At 40.2% G+C, this 26,535-nt stretch overlaps 1 protein-coding gene across 3 annotated transcripts in view; it reads left to right on the forward strand.

Annotated features, from left to right (window-relative positions):
• Positions 1–1,215: 1,215 nt before the first annotated feature.
• The window catches only part of RAB2A (RAB2A, member RAS oncogene family), an 89,661-nt gene continuing 64,341 nt past the window's right edge, over positions 1,216–26,535 (forward strand). For 2 of the 3 annotated variants that reach the window (XM_034668101.1, XM_019795819.2), the window contains exon 1: positions 1,216–1,539. In XM_034668101.1, the coding sequence (XP_034523992.1) occupies positions 1,494–1,539 (46 nt within the window). In that variant the 5' untranslated portion in view covers positions 1,216–1,493. The remainder of the gene's footprint in view (positions 1,540–26,535) is intronic. The other variant, XM_002915709.4, reaches the window with a different exon arrangement.

The following is a 26,535-nucleotide window of genomic DNA, read 5'->3' on the forward strand; positions in this document are numbered from 1 at the left end:
TGTCCTTCCATTGCCAACTTTGGAGGATATGGGTTAGTAAATGAGCTTCCTCATGCAACTTTAAATTCCGTCAGCGGAGCCATGAACTTTGCAGACTCTGCACCTTTGCCCGAACTTCATTTCCCATTCCCAAACTTCTGTCCTTTCAACGAATTTTACTCGTCATTCTTATTCCTGATTCAAACATCATCTTCTCTAGGTAACCTATCCTACCGCTTAAATGACTACTTCCTCTTCCAAAACTGTGCTCCTTCAGAACAGGGTCGGCCTTCAGTTGCAATGCCTAGCAAGCAGAAACATAGTATGTACTTAATAAATGTTAGTTGAATGAACAAAAAAATTACTTTGTTTTTTCCCTTAAACGTATATTTTCAATAGGTAATTCATGAACACTGCAAAAAAAGCTCAAACCATGCATGGAAAATTCAGGGAAAAGTAGATCTTTCCTCCATTCCCATCCACCCTCTCCTTGGTGCCAGTCGTGTTTCCTTTCAGCTTGACTACGCACATATGGGTACTTTCCAGTGCACCCTTGTCATTTTTTCTAACGATATACATATTTTCTATATAACAATAAAATATAATTTACCAATATATGAACATATTAAGCATATAATCGTTATATATCATATATAAGTGATACATATAATATAAACATATGTATGCACCGATTTCTGTGCCTTTTTTTTCTTTGTCAGGCTTTAAGAGCCGTGTAATATTCCACGGTAGGGCATAACCACAATCTCCTTCACATTCTCTGATTTACGGTTTGCAATTTACAAATAATTCCATTTTCCCTGTCAAGCCCCGGCCCCCAAACACAGAAACATCATCGCCCTCCAACCCACCCCCCAGCTGCTCCCGCACTTTCAAACACCTTTTCATAAGCCCAGGGCGGGGCCCCTGCACCGAACGCGACCTCCGCCTTCCCACACGTGCCCCGCGCCCCCACTGCAAGGCGGAAAGACGCGTCGCCCATGCGCGTCGCGGCGACGGAACCGAATCCTCCACTTCCCTCCCCTCCCCCAGCGTCGCCCGCTCAAACTTGCCGGAACGACCGGCGCCGGGCCTTGCCCGGCTCTGGGTGGACGTGGGGCGGCCGGGGCGCGGCCGGCTCGGCGCTGGGCGGGGCTCTGGCAGGGTGGGGCGGGGCTCTGGCTGGGCGGGGCTCCGGCCAGCGTGCGGGGCTCCTCCCCTTTCCTCCTGCGGCGCCGGCGGCCGCAGCACTTCCGGGTCGACGCGGAGGCGGGGCGGAGGCGCCGCGGCGGCTGTTATTGTTCGACTGAGCTCGGCCGGGAGCTGTCTCCGTCAGCTCTGCGGGTGTCAGTTTGTCCGGCTTCCTCTCGGCCCCTCACTCCCGGCGGCTGACGGCGACGGGCTGCGGCGGGCGGGGCCTGGCGTTTCGAGGCCGAGCGGCGCCGGGGTGAGGGGCGCGGAGGAGGAGCAGTAGCAGGAGGAGGAGCCGTGTGCCCTGGCACCGAGCGGCCGCGGCCATGGCGTACGCCTATCTCTTCAAGTACATCATCATCGGCGACACAGGTGAGGGCCCGGGGTGCGGCCAGGCGGGCGTCGGCAGCCTCCTGGCCTGGGCTGAGGGGCAAACGGCGTCTGGCAGCGGCACGGGCGCCAACGCCGCCCGGCGCCTCCCTCCCAGCCGCGCCGCTCCATTTCCGCAGTGCTGGAGCTGGTGACGTGGGCACTGCGAGCGGCCGCGGCCTGGCCGGGCCCTGTCCGCGGCCCCCGCCCGGGACAGCCCTGCAGCTGGGGGCCGCGGCAGCCGTTTGCGACTTAAGATCTAGGAACTGTGTGACAGAAGGGGCGGCCCAGCCGAGGGCCGTCAGGGCCTGACTTAGATGATTGCATTCCCTCGCCAGGGCCCCTCACCTTGGGCCTCTTCGCCGCCCTCGAGAAAGAAAAAGGCAGGCAAAGGAGAACAGAAGGTGATGGGAGGAGGGTCTTGGGTTCCCTGATCAGTTCCACCTTTTCCATCCTACACGCATCTGTCAGGGGTTGGGCAGAGTGCTCCTGGTGTGGGACAGCCAGCTGAGAAGGAGAGAAGGGAACCTTTAAAAAAAAATTGTTTTTTAACACCCTCAAATCCCAAGTTAGAATAAGTCATGTCCCATCGGTTGGCTGCTGGGGAGTACCTTTCGAGGTCATTAAAGCATGAAAGTTCTGTCGATTTTGCCACGTGTAAACTGGGGTTATTTGGTAGTAATGCAAGGCCGTTCAGTGCTCTGGGTGTGTGCTTGCGTGTGTGTGTGCCTGTGTGTGTGTTGGGGGCACTGTGATTTCTTGGATATATCAGATTCAGGGTCGCAGCTGCCGATTTTCAGGTGACCTGATGTACATTTGAAGCAGAAAGAAATTCAGCTGTTCTCACTTGAAATAGCATCTGAGTATATTTCACAGATAAGTAAACAAAGTCCTTGTAAAATATTTTTTAATACCTGTGATTTTGACATTATTTTGAATCTAATAATATAACTAAGGCTTGTTCAGGTGTTACAACTATTTATATACCAGAGTCTGATTTCACTGAGGACTCTTGCACAACTTTGGGCCCTTTGCACAACTTTGGAAACGTAGGCAGCCGCTTGTGGTTGCACTAGTGCTGTAGCAAATTCAATAAGTAACACAAGAACACGTGTTGATTACAGCCTAAAAGGAAAACTTGCTGTTATATATTCCTTTTTATTTATTTATTTATTTGAGAGAGAGTGAGAGAGATCACAGAGGGGTAGAGAGAAGCAGTTCCCTGCTGAGTAGGGAGCCCCATGCAGGCAGGGCTCGATCCCAGGGCCGTGAGATCATGACCTGAGCCCAAAGCAGACGCTTAACTGACTGAACCACCCAAGCACCCCAGGAAAACTTGCTGCTATAAACATGGCTTATTAGCAAGATTTTTTTGATGTGTGTCTGTACAGAGGCTGGATGGTTTTCTATGTAATGTCTTGGGTAGAGGAATGTTTTGCAAATGTTTAGTAGGAAATTTATGTACCTTTTTTTAAAAAGCTGTGGCATGTTTTGAAGGAGAAGGAATTGGGTTCAAAGCCTATTAGAAAATTTTTATTTAGGCTGTAAACCCAAGTTGGAGAGGGAATTTTTGTTAATTATGAAATGAATGTGTTTGAGAAGTAGAAGGGTGAATATAGACATTTAGCAGTGGTGAAGATGCAAATTAGCCTTTGCGGGTTCCCTTCTTTCAGCTTACTAATTGAGCACCTACTGTGGGTAGAGTATTGTTCTGGGAGCAGTGGAGCTACAAACCCGTAGCAAGCTGGTGCTCTGTGCTCTTGGAATTTGCGCCCATTCAAAAACACCCCAGGCAGTTTAAAGGAAAGACGACTCCTTTCTTGCCATTGCTCTTCAGGCACGGAATACTTGACAGCAGTACTTTCTCCCCATTCCAGCCAGTCTAGTAATACTTTCTCTCCACTCCAGCCAGTCTAGTTTACTGTCAGATTAATCTTTGTGAAACCTGGCTGTTAGGAGACTCTTCCTCTGCTCACGTTCTTTAGTTTGACCTTCCAGGAACTCCATTATTTTAGCCTCTGTTTTCTTTGCTAGCCTGCTTTCCCACTATTGCCTGCCTTGTGCCCGTGAGGCCCGGTGGCTGATTGCTGTGCTTTTTCCTGGTTCCTACGGCTCCCTCTGCTTGGAGTACCTTCTCCGTGGAAATTCTTTCAGTCCTTCAAAGTCTAACCCAGGTCTTCCATAATGCTTTCAGAGTCAACATATATTAAGCTCTTTTGATGTGTCAGGCTTTTTCTGGTATCCTGGCTGGCAGTGACTACTACTCCTTTATCTGGATGTATCACACTTTGTATTTTTCTGATATTAATGCCAGACTGTTTTATAGATACTTGTGTAGACATCTGTATTTGATTATGTACCTCTGGAGGGCAGAAAAGATGTTTAGTATAGCTTTGCATTTCAGGAAGAGCCTAGTAGAAGGCCCTGTACATTTAGTTAAATTAATGAAAGAATAGCCAAACAGGCCACTATGTTCATGTTAATATACATTAATGACTTGACTGTAGGATTTTTTTAGCCCAGTTCTGTCACTTTTTTCACCGACTTTGGCCAAAATCCTTTACCGTGTTTCCTTAATTCAAAATATGTGCACAGTTGTAAGGGACACTTAATGTGGTCCTCCCCACAGAAAGAGGATATTAAATCAGTAGTGTGATATCCATCCTGATGTCTTCAAAAGTCATAGTATGAAAAATATGTATCTTAAAATGAAGGAAATTGCTACTTTTCCTGTTTCTCACTTTCCCTAGTTTATAATAAACTCTCATTTTTAACTTTTCCTTTTCTCTTAGTGAGATAAAATGAGAACAAATATGAAAGTACCATGCACATTTTTTCAGAGTTCCCGCTTCATAAAAGAGACATTTTAAAACTTTTTCCATGATTATGATGATACTTTTGAAATATTTGTTCTCTTAACTCTGGAGCCAAGTGCTGTTAAAATGTAGCTTTAAAATTTTTCATTGGTAGTGTCTTGTTCCTGAAAAATCATTTAGGTAAATGTGTCATTTAAATCTAGATATAAAGTGGAAATTGGTTTTTAGCAAGCCTGTCCTAATAGCATAACCAGATAATTATCAAATATGGAAAGAGAAAAATTGTAATAAACCTGTAATTGTTGCTCCTAAAATTCTGGCAACTGCCTACCATTTTAACCTGATCACTAACCGTCCCTGCCTCTCCATGCCACTCAACGAGGCACACAAAAGCCCCAACCCAGTTGTATTCTATCTGAAATGACCCTCTTGCCTTGCCCCCCCCCAAAAAAAGATGAAAAGAAAGGTTGGGTCAAAACTTTTTCACCTGACCAAGTCTTGTGCATCCATTCTTTTAAGATTGTTGACAAACCCCACTACTCCCTGTTGTATCATACTCACCCCCTCCACTCTTCCTTCATTTTTTGTCCCCCCTTCTCCCCACTCCCACCTGCTTTTTTTTTCTTTTTCTTAAAATCTTTTGAGGACAAGTGCTGTAGAAGAAAATAAATAAAATTTTTAATAGATAAGTAGCTGGGCCCTTGGAGGACGTGCTACAAAGCTTTATTTGGAAGGTGATACTTGAGCTGAAATTAGGATGTATAGGGGATTTGCCAGGTGGGCATGGGGGAAATGGCTGGTAGGTAGTTGGAAGTACATGTTTACTGCTTGATCAGTCAATCTCACATATACTACTTACTGGTGATTTTATAAAATTAAAAATAGAGGTATAGTGTAAGCCATTTTATTGAAGACTGTGAAAGAGAGGGAAAGTAAGAAGTGAAGAGTTGAGTGCAAGATCAGGTTGGCAGGGGGGCGCCTAGGTGGCACAGCGGTTAAGCGTCTGCCTTCGACTCAGGGCGTGATCCCGGCGTTATGGGATCGAGCCCCACATCAGGCTCCTCCGCTATGAGCCTGCTTCTTCCTCTCCCACTCCCCCTTGTGGTCCCTCTCTTGCTGTCTCTATCTCTGTCAAATAAATAAATAAATAAATAAAATCTTTAAAAAACAAAAAAAAAAAGATCAGGTTGGCGGGAATGTGAGGGGGTGTTGAGTGTGTATGTGTGTGAAGATAGGGGAGACTTAAAGTTGAAAGGTCAAAAAAATGCAACATAGAGGCAAAATCCCAGAGGACTTGGTGTCAACTTCTCTAGAGCTTAGAGCTGTGACAGAAGGAAGACCTGTCCTGTGGGAGACTTAAACTTGAGTCTCTTTAGGTTCTTATGAATCACTTACGGTGTGTTTTTCTTTTTTTAAAATAAAGATTCAGTGGCCCAAACCCCAGAGATTTTGGTTCACTAGGTCTGAGGTGAAGCTCCTTGTTGCAAAACCTGAGACCAGAAACACCAACCGTTTTATTTAATTATATGAACAAATTTGTTAGACTATGTTCAGAAAACAAATGGGAAAAACTAAGAAATTCAAAGGTAGAAAAATTCCACTTATTTTATGATGAAATATAGCATGCATATAAAAAGCATATATATGTATATATTATGTATGTATAGTTTAATAGTTTTAAAGAACAGTAATGGATTATTACACACCCATGCTAAAGGAACACAGATCCTCATCACCTACATCTTCCTTTCCCAGGCTTCCACCAGCTTGAATTCAGTATTAATCCTTCCCTTGCTTTTCTTCATAGTTGTGGAACTTTTGCATCTCCATATTGTTTCATTTTGTCTGTTATTAGCTGTGTTAATTTTATTCAGTGAGAGAGCTAAAACATGTCTGAAACATACCTTTTAACATTATGTAGAATTTAGACAGTATATATTTTTTAAGTTTTTATTTATTTTAGAGAGAGAGCACAAATGGGAAGGGCGGAGAGAGAGAGAGAAAGAGAACCTCATGCAGACTCCATGCTGAGCACGGAGCCCGACATGGGGCTCAATCCCAGGACCCTGAGATCATGACCTGAGCCAAAAATCAAGAGTCAGACGCTTAACCAACTGCGTCACCCAGGCTCCCCTTGACAGTATATTCTGGTCTACTTAATGGTTGCTTTATGCATGTTATTTGTAGTCTTTTAAGATTTTTGACTAGCCCTTCCCTTTTTTCTTTCTCTCCCCCAACCAGTTTGTTTGCTGCTTGCTCCCCATAACATTTACATTGCTACTGACGCTTCTGTTGAATCATAGACGCCATGCTCCTGTTGTTCTCGTCATTTTTCCCTTCATCTCTCCTGGTGAACATGCCTCCTCCTCATCTCAAATAATGCCCCTCTCTTCCTCAGTGCTCTTGTCCCTTTTGTTCTCATTCTGTTCCTGCTTCTGCTCCACCATGAAATGAATTTTCTCTTCTATCTGCCCCTCTGATCCCTCTCCCCAGTTTTATCTCGACAGCTCACCGCCTCTTGCAGTAGCCAGTAATTTTGCCGTGTTTTTGAACAGATCCTAATTTTGCCTGCTCAACTGTTTTTCCCTCTCACTCTGGCCCAGCTGTGCATGCTCCATTTTGTTATTCTTTGCTCATCCTGATCTATGAGTCTGTGTCCTTTGCTACAAAGGATGCAGGCGCATATTGACTTCCCTTGTCCCATTTTTTTTTTAAAGATTTTATTTATTTATTCGACAGAGATAGAGACAGCCAGCGAGAGAGGGAACACAAGTAGGGGGAGTGGGAGAGGAAGAAGCAGGCTCATAGAGGAAGAGCCTGATGTGGGGCTCGATCCCATAACGCCGGGATCACACCCTGAGCCGAAGGCAGACGCTTAATCGCTGTGCCACCCAGGCGCCCCTCTTGTCCCATTTTCTAACTTTGCTTTCTATGTGAAACTTTCCCATTTGGTTCATTAGCCTCATTTATTTGCAAGTTTTAGAATACATTCTAGTTGCTGTTCTTCACTTGAAAATAAAAGACACCTGGCAAAAAGAGGCTAGATTCCCTCTGCTATCATTCACATGTAGTCACCTCCCTTTTAATTCCTACAGAATTTCTCAATGCAAACAACTTGGGTCTTATCCTTGGAAATAATGTTTAAGAAAACCTGCAGTGAGTCCTGGACATCTGTATTTTTTAAAAGCACTGTTTTTTATTTTATATATTTTTTTTAAGATTTTATTTATTTATTAGAGAGAGAACACAAGCGGGGGAGAGGGAGAAGCAGGGTCCCCACTGAGTAGGGAGCCTGACTCGGGACTCGATGCCAGGACCCTGAGATCATGACCTGAGCTGAAGGCAGACGCTTAACCGACTGAGCCACCAGGTACCCCTAAAAGCACTGTTTTTTAGTGGTAGTATTATGACATTCCTCTGCAGGTCTGTCATGGACCTTTGTGTATATTTTTCTGGTTTATCTTTTTTTCCTGTTGTCGGATTTTCTGCTTTCTGGATTTTTAAGTTAATCCCTAAAGTATATCCAGCTGCGTTTATATGGAATTCTTCATCACATTAGTTTTTGGTACTGTCTATGTAGTAGATTCTTATGAGCCATTCTTCACACTTCTTATAGTTTGTACACATTATCAAAAGCTTTTCATTTTTTATTGCTTCAAAATATATATATGAGGTTAGCATTTTATAGATGAAGAAACTGAGTGTCGTTTGGGGCAAGTTGTTTATGTATTTCTTGCCTTGTAAGTTTTTACTCTTCACAGCTATGGTGTAGCTCTTTAAGTTTCTCCCAGTTTGCTCTTCAGAATGTTCCTATTTTCAGGTGTAGCTGATAGGTCGTGTGTTTCTGGTCAAACCTGAGGGAGACGGGAAGAAAATGACTGTTGATGGACTCACGCTGCAGTGAAGCTCTCAGAGCTAGACGGTGCCTGGCGCAGAGATGGCACTTCAGAAAATCATGAACGTGTGCTAGGTAGCCTCTACTGGGTAGGCTACGTGCAGTGGCCAATTTGTTTCTTTTTGTTTCAAAAAAGATTTAGGCGACATTTATATAAAAATTTGTGATGGTTTTATTAATTCAAATGGGAAAAAGAAGGTACATTAGTTTTGTGTTGCTACCATAACAAACCACCATACACTAAAGCAGCTCAGAGGACACAAATTTATTATCTTAACAGTACTAAAGTTCTGTTTAAGTCCATGTACACATCAGCATATGTGGGAAGCCTGACATGTTTCTCAGCAGGCTAACATCAAGGTTTCAGCAGAGCTGGGTTCCCTTTTTGAGGGATTCAGGTTGCTCTTTCAGGTTGTTGGTAGAATGTACTTTCTTGCAGCTGTGGGGCTAAGATCTCCATTTTATTGCTGTCTGTCATCTGAAGGCTTCCCTTGGCCTGTGGTCAGCCCCCTTCCTCCATCTTCAAGCACAGCAACAGCTGGCCAAGTCCCTTCCAGTGTTGCATCTTTCTGACTCTTCCTGGGCTATCCCATCTCTCTGACCGAAGTTGAGAAAGGTTCTCTGCATGTAAGGACTTGTGTGATTAGATTGGATTTATCTGGATAACCCAGGATAATCTCATCTCAAAGTTTATAATTTTAATCACATCTGTAAAGTGCCTTTTGCCATGTAGAGTAACATACTCACAGGTTCCAGGGATTAGGGTGTACATTTCTTTTGTGTAGAGAGTGGCATTATTCTGCCTACCACTGAGGGCAAAGGAGAAACAGTAAGTAGAAACAGCAAATTAGTCAGAAGCAACATTAATACTTGACTTTTTGTGTACACCTTTTTGAAGTGGGCACTGTATTAAGCTATGCAAAGAGAGAACCCTGCTCGTTTACTTTAATTATAGTATGCATTATTTTTTTAAAAGCACGTATGCGTATACTTAATTATTCCTGATCATGGGTCTTGAAATGCATTTTTCCTCTGATTGCTCTTTAAAAGACTACAGTGTAGTGAGTGAAGAATGTAAATATACAACCAGTATATTTATATATTTATAGGGCCTTTTCTACTGGTACAACTCATTGAATCTGAGCAGTAATATCTACGATGAAGGCTCCATTTTACAGAGGAGGAAAGGGAGGCTGCTGTCACATCACAGACCTAGTAACTGACTAAGCTGGAATATGGAATTTGAACCCAGGTCTTTCTGACTCCAAAGTCCATACTCTCCCACATCGTACATTTTTCTTGATTCCCACAAATTCTGTTCAGACCTCTTGTTGGCTCACCAACTGCTGCATAGTTTGTTGAGTTGTTGTGGGAGTACATAGTCCCTCAGTCCCCTTTACTAAAACAGACACCACATCCACTCATGCAAAATGGGGATAAAGGATAAAACAACAATGAAGTCCTATATAAAACAAGAATAAAGTCCTTTCTCTGCTCCTTACCAGCAATATGAGCTTGGGCAACATCTTTAATCTGCTTTGGTGTCCTCATCTATAAAATGGAATGAATAAATGAGATAAGATATGTAATAGTGACTTGAATGAGAAATGGTTACTGTTTCATCTTAATTTTATATCCTGCTTCTTTGAATGTTACCATAATTTCCCTCAGGTGCATTGAAAAAGTAACACAAACCAATGTTGTATAGGTTTGAGTAATGCTGTTCATAGCAAAAATAATTTCTTTTGTCCTCTGTGTATCCTAAGATGTTGATCTTTTTCCCCCCACATCCCTGCTTAGCTAGCTAGTTTGTGGCCAGCTGATACTTTGAGGAGTCTACTCTTCTTGACTCTAATTGTTTCTTTTCTAATATTATTGGTATTTTCTTGCACTTACTGTATTTTTACTATATTTGTTTGCATGTAGCAGAAAGTTTTTATGGAAAGCTCCTTACTTTATCAACATTGATTTAACAAGATCCAAAATTGTTTATCAAGATTCATTCTATTCCAGGTATATATGTATTTAGCACCTTTGCCTAATTTAGTCTACATGACAATACAAGTCCACTAATGATTTAGAAAGACTATAGGGTTTTGTTCTAGAAGGACCTATTCGATTATAAAGATCGAAAACCTACTCCAACTAGCTCAAGAAAAGAAGTTTTGATAATAATTTAAAGAGTGCCCATAGGAAACTAAGAAAAATGGTAAACAAATGTTAGGAAACTAGCCACTCTGAAATGTTTTCCTCTGATGGCCTCTTTTTTTGACCCTTGAGATAATTATGGATGTGTTTTTCGTTTTTTTGTTTGTTTTTGTTTTCATAGATTTTATTTATTTGAGAGAGAGAGAGCACGAGGGGGGGGAGGGCAGAGGGTGAGGGAGAAACAGACTCCCTGCTGAGTGGCTAGCCGACCACGTGGGGCTCATCCCATGGTCCTGGGATTATGACCAGAGCTGAAGGCAGACGCTTAACTGAGCCACCCTGGTGCCCCATGTGTTTTTTGTTTTGGGGGTTTTGGGTTTTTTTAAGATTTTATTTTAAGTAATCTTTATACCCAGTGTGGGGCTCAAACTCTCAACCCTGAGATCAAAAGTCACATGCTCTACCGACTGAGCCAGCCAGGCACCACATTTTTTTTTTTATTTTGAACATGTATTTTTTTCTTTTTAATGATGTTTTTATTACTGATTTCTGACTTTATTTCACATAGGTAAGAGCATATAGACTGTGTTTATTGATTCTTCAGTTTTGGAAGCTAATTTTGTAGCCAGCTACTTGGTCAGTGTGTGTACATAGTCTGTGTGTGCTTGAAAAGTATATTGTGTACATGGTTGGTTCAGGGTTCCATACATGTTCATGAGATCAGACTTGGTATCTATATATTCTTGATAGTCTCTTGAGTTTTGGGGTAAGATGTTAGCATCTATTATGACAACAGTTTTGTTTTGTTTTTGGTTTTGTCAGAGTGGTTTTTTTTTCCTCCCAGTAAATTTGAGGGCTAATTTGTAAGGTGTTTGTGGTGCTCAGTTTTTTATAGCTCACTGAAGAGTTATTCTTTGTCATTAAGTTACCCTCCACTTTTTACATACTATGGGGTTTTTTGTGTGTTTTTTGTATATTGTTTATTTGGTAGTGTAGTTTTGGGTACTCAAGTGTTTGATAATAATTTTGAATCTTATTTTTTGGTTCATATTAGTATGTGCTTTTTCATCAATTCTCCTTTTTTCTTTGGAAAAGAAGGAAGGGTTTATTTTGTTGTGCTTTGTTTAGAAAATAAATATTACAGATACAGTTGAAGCCCCTTGTATACTCTTCACTGCCCTTTGTCCCTAGAGGTAACCACTCTCCTGAATTTGGTGTTTATTATTTCTGTGAAAGTTTCCAAATGATTACTGCATATGCATGTGTGTATTTGTAAACAGTGCGCAATTGTTTATTTTTTTCAACTTTATATTAATGGAATTTTATTGTATTTGCTTTCAAACTTTTTTGTTTAACATTATTTTGGGAGATTTATTGGTATTAATAGATTGTTCTATTTTATCGGTATTGCTGGATTGGTTTAATTTTATTATATCCTGTTGTTTGACTGTACCACAGTTTTCCCATTCCATTCATCTAAGGAAATTTTAGGCTGGGTTGTCTGTCATGGTATAAAAGACAGTATAGGGGCGCCTGGGTGGCTCAGTCAGTTAAACATCTGCCTTCAGCTCAGGTCAGGATCCCAGGATCCTGGGATCTAGCCCCACGTCAGCTCCCTGCTAAGTGGGGAGCCTGCTTCTCCCTCTGCTGTTCGCCCTGCTTGTGCTCTATCAAATAAATAAAATCTTTAAAAAAAGAGGCAGTATGCAACATGGATTATTTTTGTGTGTGCCTCCTTGAACCATGTATGCTAGAGTTCTGGAGATAAACCTTGAAGTGGAATTGTGGGTGTGAGGTATGCACATCTTCCGCTTTATCTGTGAATCTAAATCATTCTTTAGTTATCAGTTAACTCTCATTCTTGTTCTTTCAGCTCTACTGTCATCTTTTTTTTTTTCCTAAGGCCTGTGTTTTTTATAAAGCCCATTGCTATTTTATTAAAAGATTCAGTCTGAGAGGCTTTTACTAGGAGAATTTAATCATTGGTGAATTTATTTATTTATTTTTAAGTGGAGCCCATTGCAGGGCTTGAACTCAGGATCCTGAGATAAAGACCTGAGCTGAGATCAGGAGTTGGACACTTAACCTCCTGAGCCACTGAGGTGCCGCAATCATTGATTAATTTGAATTAATTTATAATATCAGGTCCCACCCTTGTTCAGTCACATGGGCAGGGATCAAGGCATGATTCTCAAGCACGCTCATTTGCCATGGGCTTTTGAATAAGGCAGGCACTATGTCCTGTTATGTCCTACTATGTCCCACATAGAAAGCAATATGATGGTCAGATTTCCCAAGCATGTATAATGTCACCTATTCCTTGTAGAACAATGTAGAAAGAGTCTAATGGAAAGAGGATACCTGTCACTAATTCTTATTTGCGCAAAAGAACAATTAACTAAAATTCCTGAGTTTCCTGTTTGTGAAATGAATATAGTACCTGCTAAGTGCACCCTCTATAGGCTTGTTCACCAATGCTGTGGGTTTTTGTTTTTTGTTTTTTTTCAAACTTTATGGCTGTCTTTGAAATTCAGGTGTCATTAATTTGTTTCCCTTCATTTATTTACAGTTGATATGTCAGTATAAATGGTGTATTCACTCTTGTGACCCCAGGATTATTAATGTTGATGAATGACTCCTTTAGCATTTGTCCACCTTAGCAATAATTACTGTTCATCTAGGAGGCAGATACAGTTGACCCTTGAATAACATGGAGATTAGGGACACCAGCTCCCACACAGTCAAATCCACATATGACTTTGACTCCTCAAAAATTGAACTACTAATTGTGTACTGTTGATCAGAAGCTTTACCAATAACATAAACAGCCAATTAACAAATATTTTGTATGTTATATGTATTATATACTGTATTCTTAAGATAAAGTAAGCTAAAGATAAAATGTTATGAAGAAAACCATAAGAAAGAGAAAATATATTTACAGTACTCTATTTATTGAAAAAAATCCACATATAAGTGGGCTCGTGCACTTCAAACCCATGTTGTTCAAAGGTCGACTGTAATATGTTATTCTAAGTCCTCTCTGGTTATTTTAGCTTAGACAGCACTCTTGAAAATTTTCCGAGAGTGTAGTATTTGTAATTACAATATCCTGATTAGTTCAGGGGCTCCTCTGCTTGTTACCTTGGTGAAGTTCAGACCTCTTCAACTCCAGTTTTCTCATCTAGAAAAAGACAGCAGGAACGCCTGGCTTGTATCTTCCCCACAGGATTTTTATGTCTGAAGTAAAAAATGTGTGCAGGTGCCTTGTAAGCTGTGCAGTGCTTTATTAACAGTAATATCTTAGAGATAATTTTTCTAACCTGTTGAGCATCCTAAAATTAAGTTAGTGGGGGAGGTCTTGTCTATAGAAAAAGCTATTCATTGTGCTGACTTCAAACTGTAATTACTTGAGTTGAAGGAAATAAGATCACATGTTAATACGCAAAATGGTGATTCTTTGATCCTGAAATTTTCTTTGGACTCCGTAAAAGAAAGTCATTTCCTATCTCAGACATCCTCACAGCCACTTGAGATTGAGAATAATATCAAGTAGGAGGTGCTCTTTTTCACTAGTCTTCAGGAAAGAGATGTTAAGATCAATAGTTGTTTCCTTGATTTCTTCTGCACCCACTCTTGGTAACTTGAGATACCTCTTGGATGAGTTCTCTCGATTTTGAACCCCTTTTGAACCCCTTTGGAAAGAATCACTTTTTTTTTTTAGGTCTACAGAAGTCTTCAGTATAATGAATCTGTTGATCAAAGGTTATCTTTTTATCAGCTTGGATAAAGTATTGTTAGTTCAGTTTAGTCTTAACCATTTCAAAGGTCAAAATAAAAGTACACATTTCCAAAATCAGTTATGCTCAAAGCTTTACTTAATTTGATATAAAAATTAATAAATAGAAAAATGAGTTATTAATTATAAATTAAAGCAATAATTGTATACTTGGTGAATTGATTCACCTGTCTTTAAAGTAAAAATATGTGTGATACTTAATTCAATATAACCTTTGGTATAAGGTGAAGAAATTCTACTGGTTTCACAGCTAGATGGATTTTTAAGTGGTTGAATAACTGTATCCATAAAGGGCTGCCCCTGTAGGCAAGCTGGAGGGAGCATGCTGCTGCATTCAGTCCTGGTTTTTTTTACATTTCATATTAGTAACAACTTGGATAAAATCCAGTTTGGTTGAAAGAGCTAATGTGTAGATTATACTAGATAGAATCCAAAATGACCTTGTCAGGCAGAGTGATTGGCTAAATTTAGCAAAATGGAAATTAATGAAATTAAAGCCTTATATTTACTTTAAAAAAACAATAATCCAGGGGCACCTAAATGTTTCAATCAGTTGAGCATGCGACTCTTGATTTTGACTCAGGTCATGATCTCAGGGTCATGGGATCAAGGCCTGTATTGGGCTCAGCGTGAAGTCTGCTTGGGATGCGTCCTCTCTCTCTCTTTCTCTCTGAAATAAATAAATATATAAAAATCTTTTTTAAAAAAAAAGTAAAAACAACCATAAATTTACAAGATGGAAGTCTGCTGGTAAATAGCACATGTCTAAACACTTGAAGTTTTACATGACTTGGTTCAGTATGAGTCAGATGAGTAATAAAGCCAACAAAGGAATAAATATGATGCGGGTTAGTAAAAGTATAATGTACAGACAAGGCAGGTAATACTCTACTTTATAATTCAGTTACGGAAGCTTGTTTCAGAGGAATATCTACACATTGGAGTCTATGCTCAAGAGACCAATCAGGGTAGTATGAAGGCTGTATCAACCATGACATTGTAGGAACAACTAACGGAAACATTTTTTTTTTTGGATGTATATTTTATTTGAGAGAGAGCGGGGGTTTGTGAGGAGGAGAAAGCACACATGAGTAGGAGGGAGGGGCAGAGGGAGAGGGAGAAGCAGACTCCCCACTGAGCAGATTCTATCTGCAAGATTCTATCCCAGGACCGTGGGATCATGACCTGAGCCAAAGACAGACAGTTTAACCAACTGAGCCACCCAGGCACGGGAAACATTTTTGTTTTTAATTTTCCCTCCCAGTACTCTGAAATAATGGAAACATTTAACCTAAAAAGAAGAGATTTAAAGGAGCATATAATAATGACTTAATACTTAGGTATTCAAATAAAAGAGACTTAAACCTACCCTTTGTTACTTTTCATGGGCAGAACCAGGACCATGAGTAAAAGAGGTAGATTTGGATTCCCTATGAAATGGAAAGGGGGAGGGGGTGCCTGACTGGCTCAGCTGGAAGAGCATGCAACTCTTGATCTCGAGGTTGTGAGTTCAGGCCCCACACCGGGTATAGAGATGACTTAAAAACAAAGAAAAAAACTTAACAAGCTCTTCCTCTTTTTTTTTTTTTTTTAAGTGGTAAGTTGGTTTGTCACTGGAGTTGTTCAGATAGAGGTTTGATTGACACATATTAGGACTTGGAGGATGGAATTTATGCAAAGATTACAGGATTGGATTCGTTTTTGGTTTTGTTTTTTGGGTTTTTTTAGAGAGAGTGTGGGTGCACACACGAGTGGTAGGGGATGGGGAGGAGCAGAGGGAGAGAGAAAATCCCAAGCAGGCTCCGTGCCCACTGTGGAGCATGATGTGGGGCTCAGTGCCATAACCCTAAGATCACAACCTGAGCTGAAACAAGAGTCAGACAGTCAGCCAACTGAGCCAACTAGACACCCCTCATTTTGTTTTTTTTTTATTTATTTCTTTAAAGATTTATTTATTTGAGAAAGAGAGAGCACGAGTGGGAGGAGCAGAAGGAGAGGGAGAGAGAATCCCAAGCAAACTCCACACTGAACACAGAGCCCCACTTGGGGCTTGATCCCATGATCCTGAGATCACAACCTGAGCCAAAACCCAAGAGCCAGACACTTAACCAACGGTGCCACCAAGGCCCCCCCACCTCATTTTTGTTTTTAAAGAAATTCAAGGTACTGTGTGGGTAGTCCTTGTGCTATAGTTAGAAAAATGAACAGGACTATCTCATCTTAACTGGGAAGACCAATTTGCCACAGTAATTACAAGATAATGTAATAGCAGTGGGCACAAAGTACTGAAGGAGCATGGAGAGGATTAATTCTAACTGCAATGAATGGCTCATAACATACTCACATTTTCAGCAAACATTTATTGAGCACCAGCTGTGTGCAGAGTGCTGTGCTTTGGCTTTCATCTATGTTCTCACAGTAACCCTAGGTACCTATGGACTCCGTTTTACAAATTATGTATCAGGTATGATACCATCAGACATGGTCTCATTTGTTGGAATAATTCCCCCACCTAACAATCCTGTGGAATCAGTTTGTACTTTTGCTCCTACTTCTATATTTGTTATGTGAGAACAGAGAATTGAGCTGAGCACCTCGCAGTCAGGCTATACAGAGTGTGGCAGGATAGGGTTTTTGTCAGGATTTTGTGGGGACTTAAGACTAAAGGCAGCCTGGGGACCATACTGTGAAGAGCACTGTGTGCCATAGTTCAGCGAGTTGCTTTGTTCATCCTCTGGGTGCTGCACAAAAGCCTGATTCCTCATCTCTAAATGGTATAAATTTCTACCCTTCACTCAGATTTATGGCAGGAATTAGTGATCCCTTTCCACCTTTTAATCTCTTTTTTTCTTTTTTGGCCCTTTTTTCCCCCATTCTGTCTGGCTTCAGGTTTCCTTTCTTGGAGAATTTACCTTAGAAATGGAAAAACCATGTTGGATTTGAGCATGAATATGTGAATTTTCAGCTTAGCTGTCAGTAAATCTTGTTAAAAAGTACTACTGATTAGTATTCTTTAGCAGCTTTTAGGAGTTAAAAAAAAAAAGGAAATCAAAATCTTTTCATAGCACATTATTTTACTCACAGGCTCTCATAATTTTCTCCGCAGACCAACATTTAATGTAACTATTTTTTTTTTTTAAGATTTTATTCATTTGACAGAGATAGAGACAGCTAGCGAGAGAGGGAACACAAGCAGGGGGAGTGGGAGAGGAAGAAGCAGGCTCATAGCAGAGGAGCCTGATGTGGGGCTCGAACCCATAACGCCGGGATCACGCCCTGAGCCGAAGGCAGACGCTTAACCGCTGTGCCACCCAGGCGCCCCTAATGTAACTATTTTTGATCACACAAGAAGTTTTGCTAATTATTTGAAAGCCACATCAATATGGAGATTGTTAGATGAGGCGCATGAAAGTATTGCTTATGTAGTGTTTGATGCTAAAATAGATCCTTTGAAAAACTTATATTTATTTTTTAATGGTGTAAGTGATAAATGCTCATGATAAAAAATGAAAATACTCTACCACCTCGTGTAAGTATGGTAAACAATGGTTCTGGGTATCCTTCCAGAAATTTTCCATCCATCCATAAGCTTGTGTATATGGGTGTGTCCCAATTTTACCAATAGGATTATACATTTAGTACTGTTCTACACCTTTATTTTTTTTCTCTTGAGGAGGGTACATCTTAGGCGTCTTAACATATCACATATATAAATTTATCTCGTTCTTTCTAAACACCTGCATAACTCAACCATAATTATTCAGTTCCTGATTCTATTATTCCTGGTCTGTGGTAGCAAACAGCAGAAACCTACTGTGGTTAATTTAAGCAGAAGATTTTATTAGAAAGATTGAATGTTCATAGATTGATAGGAAAGCAATGTAATCCAGCTTGAAAATGGCAAAACCAAGGAAGGCAAGGCATAGTCAAAGCTGTACCGACAGCCTGCTGAAGAAGATGCTAGGGACGTGTCAGTGGTGTTCATCTCTACTGTAGCCACCATGGATTCTCTCTTTATGGTCCCTGTTATTGAAGCACTCCTTCAAGATTCCAGGTTCTGGACAAGAGCATCTGATTGGCTGAGTTTAGGTCACATGTTTATATGCTAGCTGCCAGGGAGTTCAAAGAAAAGTACTCTGATGCTAGGTTGCCAGAAATAACAAATGTTCACCTATGACCTGTTGGTGAATATTGTTACATACAGTGTGTAACACAATTCTTGTGGGTTTGTGTAAGAAGTAAAATCTGTGGCCAACTAGGATTTATATTTGTATTTTGATAGATACTGCCAAATCACCTTTCATTAAAAATAATGGACTTAGAAAGAATATCTAATTTTGAGCGGGGTATATATTTTGTGTACTTAATTCAACAGGCTAATCTCAACATAGTCTGTGTTGACCGATGCCTAGTCTATGTTTAGGAGTTTAGCAGTTTGATTTAGTTAACTATTATGTGCTTTGGGTTATTGCCAGTTTCATCTAGCAACTGCATGAAATAGTTCTTTTTGCTTACAGTCTCAAACTTTGATATCGTTTACATCATAGCATACTACTTAGAGATCATGTACAGTAAATTTATTGTGTAATAATTATAGTGTACATTTACATCACAAAACACTTCTTCTATAACATCATGGAAAAGTATCCTCTGCAAGGTACTTCATTGAAATGTGATTTTGAGATGCTGCAGTTCTTACTTGGAATCTCTGCTTATGAAAGGATTAAGAAAATGGTCAGATACAAGTGTAAGATACCTGATGTATTAACTGAAACCTTGTTGGGATAGAGTTAGTGTCAAGGAAATCGTATTTATTCTTTTTAAACCTTCTTCCTTTATTACATTTCTGCCCTGTCAGTTGTTTAGTTACAGAGTACTCCCTTCTTTCTCTTATTCTCATTATTTTTAGTTAGAAAATGTATTGGTTGCAGTGTATCTGAAAAGAATAAATTGAGGAGGTTGGATGGTAGAGTGGAAAAATATGATTTAAGGGGCGCCTGGGTGGCTCAGTCAGTTGGGCACCAGACTCTCTATTTCGGCTCAGGTTGTGATCTGAGGGTTGTGAGATCAAGCCCCACGTTGGGTTCTGTGCTTAGCTCAGAGTCTGCTTACAATTTCTCCCTCTGCCCTTCCCCGCACTCACGATCTCTTTCTCTCTCTCTTCCTGTCTCTGTCTCTCTCTCTAAAATAAATAATAATAATAAAAGAAAACCCAGTTTGGAGTTTCAATTCTGTCTCTTACTTGAGGCTTATCATTTAAGCCTCAGTTTCTTCGTCTTTAAAAGGAGGTTATCATTTCTGCTTTACTAACCTCACAGGCTTACTAGTATGGTCAAATAAGATTGTGTGTGAGGAAGGAGCATATTTAGACCTTCAAACTGCCAAAAGCCATGCAGATATTTTAAATAAGTTAACTTTAAATAAGACAAAAGTATATTAGCATAACTTGATTGCAGGACTGCTTAGATGCAATAAAAAAGAAAGGTAGACTATCTGTATTGAAGTGAGTCCTTTGGGTATTTGGCAGGTAGCGTGTAGTCCACCTATTCTAAGCCAGGTATTTGCCAGAGATACTAAGTGGAAACCAGGATAACTGTGTTTTGAACTTTACCCCATACTGTGGGGAAACTTATCTCCGGTATTTTCAGTTACTTATGTTGTACCAACCATGTAGGGGCTTCAGATTAGTTACAGCTAAAAAAACTAAACTGAAGAGGATTGGCCATGGAAACCAGCATTTTTGTTCGCTCTATCTAGGACACTGGTTCTCAAACTTCACCCAGGAGCAGCACCTGGACACCTTGGTAAAACTGATTGCAGGGCTTCACCTCAGTTTCCGATTCAGTAAGTCTGGGGTGGGGCTGATCATTCTGCATTCTAAGTTTCCAGGTAATGCTTAAGCTTCTGGTGTGACAACCATATTTTGAAAATCAGTGCTTTAGGGAAACCGTATAACTTATCAAATAAGCTGATCCATAATTTATTAGGGAAACTGGAGTTACTGAGCCTTCGCTGGCAAACCAGGGTATAGGGTCATCCTAATTTCACCTAATGGAAAAATCTTTACAAAGAGGTGTCTCTAATAGAATTATCACCTGGTGGGTGACTCATGATACCTAAGTTGTATTTATTTCTTTATGTAGGTATGTACATTAAATTGCCAGCAGATGATACAGTCAGATTTTTTCCCAAGATCTCTGTCCTTTTAAATGTTAATTAAGAGAATATAGGTATTCTGGATTCTTCAGCAGATTTATTTTGCCATGAATGCTAGCAAAAGTATTGTAGATGAATTCTTTCATTGGGTGTGTGGTTGGATTAGACACTAGAAAGTAATTTCCAAGTTTGTTTCTGTAGGTCATGGTAATAGGTACTTACTTGATTGCAGCCCAAGGTCCAGATAGGTGTGTAAGTGCATATATCTCTTTAAAATAGAAGTTTTCAAATAGTACTTATCCTTGTATAACATACAGTCTGATATTTGCTATTTTCTGGGTCTTTTTTTTATGCTGGTTGTTATCTAAATTGATTTCATGACCTAACTGGTTACATTCTACTGTTTAAAAAACACAGCACAGAGGACCTCTATGGTTCCAGCAAATTGTGACACTTAAGATTCTGAGAGGTAGTTGTACTTCAGCTTTCTTCATTCTGATTCTTCTCAAACACTCCAGCCATTTTCCACCATTAAAACAAGTGGGAGGAAAGCCCCCGGAGTTGGGAAGAAGAAAGGAAACGTATGTTATTTTTACCACATTGTGCTATCTTACTTGCTATTAGATTTAATATTTTATCGTTTATTCCCTATGGAAATTAGCATATGCTCCATTTTATTTTAGTTTTTAAAAATTTAAATTGTATGTGGCTTTGTAGTTTTTTAAAATATTGCACTAGGGGTGCCTGGGTGGCACAGCGGTTAAGCGTCTGCCTTCGGCTCAGGGCGTGATCCTGGCGTTATGGGATCGAGCCACATCAGGCTCCTCCGCTATGAGCCTGCTTCTTCCTCTCCCACTCCCCCTGCTTGTGTTCCCTCTCTTGCTGGCTGTCTCTATCTCTGTCAAATAAATAAATAAAATCTTTAAAAAAAATAAATAAAATAAAATAAAATATTGCACTTTTAAAAAACAAAACCAAAAAAAAAAAAAAAAAACCAAACACCTAGGCCTTCCCTAAAAAAATCTAAACTTGGCTTATATTCAGAAACCCTCCACTTCACCAAATTAAATTTGGTTTGTCTTAATGAGGGATCTATTAACCATACTGGTTGGATCAGTCAGAGTCCAGCTAGAAGACTGAAACCACACAGGAATTTGCATAGGGAAAATCCAATGTAAAGAATCATTACCTATACCATGGGATTAGAGTAACAGGGAATTGGCTCAGAGGTGAAGAGTACTCCAAAGTGTCCAGTAACAGCAGATAGAGGGCTCAGTCATTACCCCAAGACCTAGGCAGAGCGTAGAAGGAAAAAGCCAATCTGGCATCCAGACCTTTTTGGAGGGGCACGGCTGAGGCCCGCTGGTGGCAGAGAATTTCACTGAGGGGCTGTATATGATGGATTGGAAAGCTGCCGTCTGTGTGCTGTGGGAAGCCTTCCATGGGGAGGACCTTCGTGGGAAGCAGCCTGAAGGAGTGCTGGGGGGAAGTTGGCTGCAGAGAGGTGCGGAGTGCTGCCTTCTGCTGATGACACTTGCTGTCACGCCAGCTGGCAAGGGAGAAATGTTCTAGTCTCTCCAGCAGGGCAATGAAGGTTTGGAGCTAGGAAGCTCTTGATTGATAACTCATGTACACATTAAAAAGCTGAACTTTTCAAAGGAAAATTACACTTAAGTTAGAGGCTGATGATAATCAGAGATGGAATTCGAATTCAGCACAGTAAAGTTTTCATTCTCTAGCGTCATTTTCGTCTCTGAAAAATTCACTATTGAGAAAAAATTTTTATTTTTTATTATTTTTTGAGAAATTGATTTTTTTTAATGTAGACTAGAGTTTGTCATTACATAGAAAAGGCTAGTCTCACTTTGTGACCTTTTCAGTGAGCATGCGTTACATTAAGCCAGTATTCACTGAGCATCTGCCTTCTAAACTGGGCCACAGTGCAAGGTGGTTTTCAAAAATACAAAAAGGTGAATGTTACTGCTCCTGAAGGAGGAAGGTAGATGTGGAAACTAATAATAAAACTATAATGCGATAAGTGCTTAATAAAGTATGTATAGAGTACTATGGCCTTAGCATGAGATAAAGTGTCAGTCTGCCTTTCAGCACTGGGGAAGGAAAAGAAGCATGTGATCTGCATGCTATCTCTTGTATTCCTCAAAATAGCTTTATGAATAAAGTAGGTGGTATGATTACCATTATACAAAGAAGTAAACAAGGTCTGGAAAGGAAGGAAACTGGTTCCTTCCAGTGTCACACACAGGATCCTAATCTAGTCCAGTAGTTTTATTATCTCTTAAATTAGTGGTGTACTTTGAAATGCAGAAGGCTTTACAGTAAAAGTTTCCAAATGTAAAGCACCGGACGACTACTACTGTGAAGGTTTTAGAAGTGAATTACATATGCCCCTGCCTTTAGGGGGTGTATAGTTTAGCAGTGCTGATTGAATGCGATAAGGGCTCTGATGGAGATACTGGAAAAGCTTGGAATTTCATGAGAAATTCCAGAATTCAGAATGCCTGTCCTCCTCCTTGGAAACCTTAGAGTAAGATGACATTTGAAAAAAAAAAAAATTGAGCATTGAAAGAAAAGAGAAAAAAAAGAAGATGGCATTTGAGCTGGTTCTTGAAAAATGCGTAGAATTTAGACAGGTAGAAATGGTAAATAAACAAAATGTAAAAATAGGGAAAAAAGTTGTCGTTTATCATGCATCTGTAAAGTGCCACACCTTGTACCTTCCTCAGTAAAAGCCATCCAGTTTAACTATGGTATAGTCTCATATCAGACAATTACTGGAAATAAGACTGGAAAGATAAATTCATTAAACATATTGAACTTAGGTTGTGATAGTGTGGTTGAATTTGAACTTTATTCTGTAGACAGTAGAAAAGGTAGGAGTTTTTTAAATGAAAAGAGTACTAGGCTGGAGTTATGAACATTAGAAACTAAATACACATGTGTATATATTCAGATTATAGTACAGTGTCAGAGACATTCTAGATGTTAAATGCAATCCTTTCCTTCTGTCTTCTTTTCTGATCCATCCCTGGGGCGGTCAGTGTAGGACATATGAGGAAGCAGGAGCATGTATAATTAGGTGGTTATTACAGTGGTCCCCAAAAGAGGTGATAAAGGTCTTATCCAAGGCAGTGGTAGTGAAAATGAAGAAGTGGTTACTGGTGAGAGTTGGAATTAACAGGGTTTAGGGAAGGACATTGTAGGGAGTGAAAAAATTAAAGATGAAGGTAATTTTCAGCCATTTTTCTATTTCAGAAGAGTACTTCAAATACAGGCTATTTTTCATTTATTTTAAATATAAAGTAATAAGTCTACATGATAATGTTAAAGCACTGTGAAAGGGTAGAAGATTGGCTAGGGGCAGCGGGACATGGTGGTGAAAGATGACAACATAGAGGAACAGGTCAGTGGTTAAAACTTTGGTAAGGTCCACTCCCCAAAGGAGAGGGCTATGCGTAGTGATGTCCTTTGGAAGAGTATAGTAATATCCTTTGGAAAGAGAAGGAAACAGTTACTTTACAATGGAGAAACCTGTCAAACTACCTCAGGCAGGTGACCAAGGTTAAGGTCAACAGTAATCAGTCATGTCAGTGATACGTACCCTTGTTAGGATAGTGGGTACTTTTACAAAGGTGGGAAAATCTACTTATCTCTGTGGTCTTCCTCCCAAACATCAGTAAGTCCAGTCAGTCATGGGGGAGAAGTCTGACAGATCCCAATTGAGGGACACTCTACAATGCCTTGACCAGTACTCCTCAAAATGTTACAGTCATCAAAAACAAGGAAAGTCTGAGAAAGCCAAGGGGAGCCTAAGGAAACATCATCACCAAATGTAATATGGTGTCCTCTATGGGATCCTGGGACTGAAAAAGGACAGTGGGTGAAAAGCAAGGGAAAAAAATCAAAACTTGGGGAGAGGTAAAAGCAAAGAGGTTTCATAAATAATGCAGGGTACAGAATAAGCTATGAAGATAAGGCTTCTTCACTCACTGTTATGTAGCTGTCATAGGTCCTCAGCAAATAGTGCTTGAATAAATAGTTGGGTTGGAGCTCTTCTTAAGCCTGTTTTTTAAAATGAATTGTGCTCCTCAGTAAGGCCTGAGTTCATCTTTTGGTCTTGAGCTCAGGTCTAGATTTGGTTTCCTGGAGTCCATGCCACACCCAGGGCAAGTGAGAGCATCATAGAAGGCCATCAGTGTTCTTCCTTCCCAGCATCGACAGCAGAGGATATTGTTTTTCCCCCTGAAAACAGACAGTTATATTGTTTATTTTATACACACAGGAAGTCTCGTATTAAGAATTACCTAGCTCACTTTGTGAAGGTAGGTATGTGTTCTCAGGGGTTGTGCCTCTTGAGTTAAGTTGTAAAGGTAAGTAGCTATTAGCTAAGTAGAACAAAGTCACTGAGTTTTGGGGAAAGAACTTAAAGTATGCTAAACAAGTATGTGCAAATAGCCAGATGTTTAAGAAATGCTGATATTGTCTGCTTGAATCGTTTTCATGGTTTTAGCCTCATCCCAGAAGTGTACTTAGTACACTTAGGGTACTTTAATATTGTAAAACCAAAGATAGAGAAATGGGAGTAGATGATTTGCTTCAAGGCACGAGGGCTGTATCCTGACAACTTCCTATTTCCTTTTTGCTTTGTAATTCTTTTCTTTCTTTAAAGCTTTATTATATTTGAGAGAGAGAGTGAGAGCGTGTGTGCATTTGTGTGTGCACGCTAGTGGAGGGAGGGACAGAGGCAGAGGGAGGAGGAGAGAAGCAGACTCCCCGCTGAGCATGGAGCCCTATGCAGGGCTTGATCCCTCCACCCTGAAATCATGACCTGAGCTGAAATCAAGAATCCAACACTCAACTGACTGAGCCGTCCAGGTGTCCCTCACTTTATTGATTCTTTAGCAACTCTTTCAGCTTTGTCAGCATACTTGTTTCCATACCTTCCATTTTCAGGGAGAAGGTGTCTTGTGTTTTGAAAGCTACATCCTCTTGGAAATTTTCTTTAATTTATTTATTTTTATTAGTAATTTATTTTTACTTGTGCCTGGGATATAGTAAGTACTCCATAAATATTTTTTGAGTGACTGTCTCTAACCTTTCCTCCTAGCCTTCACTGACAGTTTTCTCAAATAAATGTTCTATATTCCCCATTTCCTCTTCCCTTACTGCTCTTAATATTTCTGGTGTTTGAGGCACTTTACTGATGACAGTAGGAATTATTACAGATGACGTCAACAAGCCTGGAAGACTAACAACATAACAGTCCCAGGAGGAGGAGGAATAAAAGATGACTCTTGATAGGGCTGCTGTAGCAGATTATCACAAACTTGTTTTAGGGCTTAAAACAACAAAAACCTCTTCTCTTGTAGTTCTGGAGGCCAGAAGTCCAGAATTCAGGTATCTGCAGGGCTGCTGTCCCCCTGAAGGCACCAGGGAAAATCCTTCCTTGCCTCTTGTAGCTTCTGGTGGCTCCGGGTGTTCCTTGGCTTGTGGCCGCCTAACTCAGTCTCTACCTCTGTCTTTATAGGTGTCATTGTCTCCCCCTGCCTTTCTCTTATGAGTACATTTGTCTTTGGATTTAGGCCCCAGCCAAAATCCAGACTGAAATGATCTCAGAATCCTTAATCATATCTGCAAAGATCCTTTTCCTAAATAAGATCACATTCACAGGATCTCGGGGTTAGTACTTGGACATATCTCGTCTGGGGCCACCCTTCAGCCTACAGTAAGGAACCAGATCAGCACCTAATTGAATTAGTTGAGAGGATTGCTATCTTAGATGTGAGGGAGGACAGTGTATGGAGAACCAGTAGCATAAGAACAACTATGAAATCATTTTATTTAAAAGAAAATTATAGATTTGTGAATGTTTTCTTCAGTTAGTTTTAGAAAATATGTATTTAAAACTTTGAACTCAAAATCAGATGGGTTTGGTGGGAGATTTGCTCCTTGGCTGTATTCATCTTGAAGAATCCTCAACTTAACATTTTTATTAAAACTTTTGAATTTGCAAAGTTTGAAATTATCACATTTGAGCTTTATGATATTCCTTTGAAGTAGGAATACTATATTTTTCCCCCACTTTACAGATGTGGAAATGGAACATAGTTTCTGTATCTAATTTGTCAGAGTTCACAGGTTATGAAATGTTACATATGGCCTTGAAC

Source organism: Ailuropoda melanoleuca, chromosome 9 (genome assembly GCF_002007445.2).
Source record: "Ailuropoda melanoleuca isolate Jingjing chromosome 9, ASM200744v2, whole genome shotgun sequence".
NCBI classification, from domain to species: domain Eukaryota; kingdom Metazoa; phylum Chordata; class Mammalia; order Carnivora; family Ursidae; genus Ailuropoda; species Ailuropoda melanoleuca.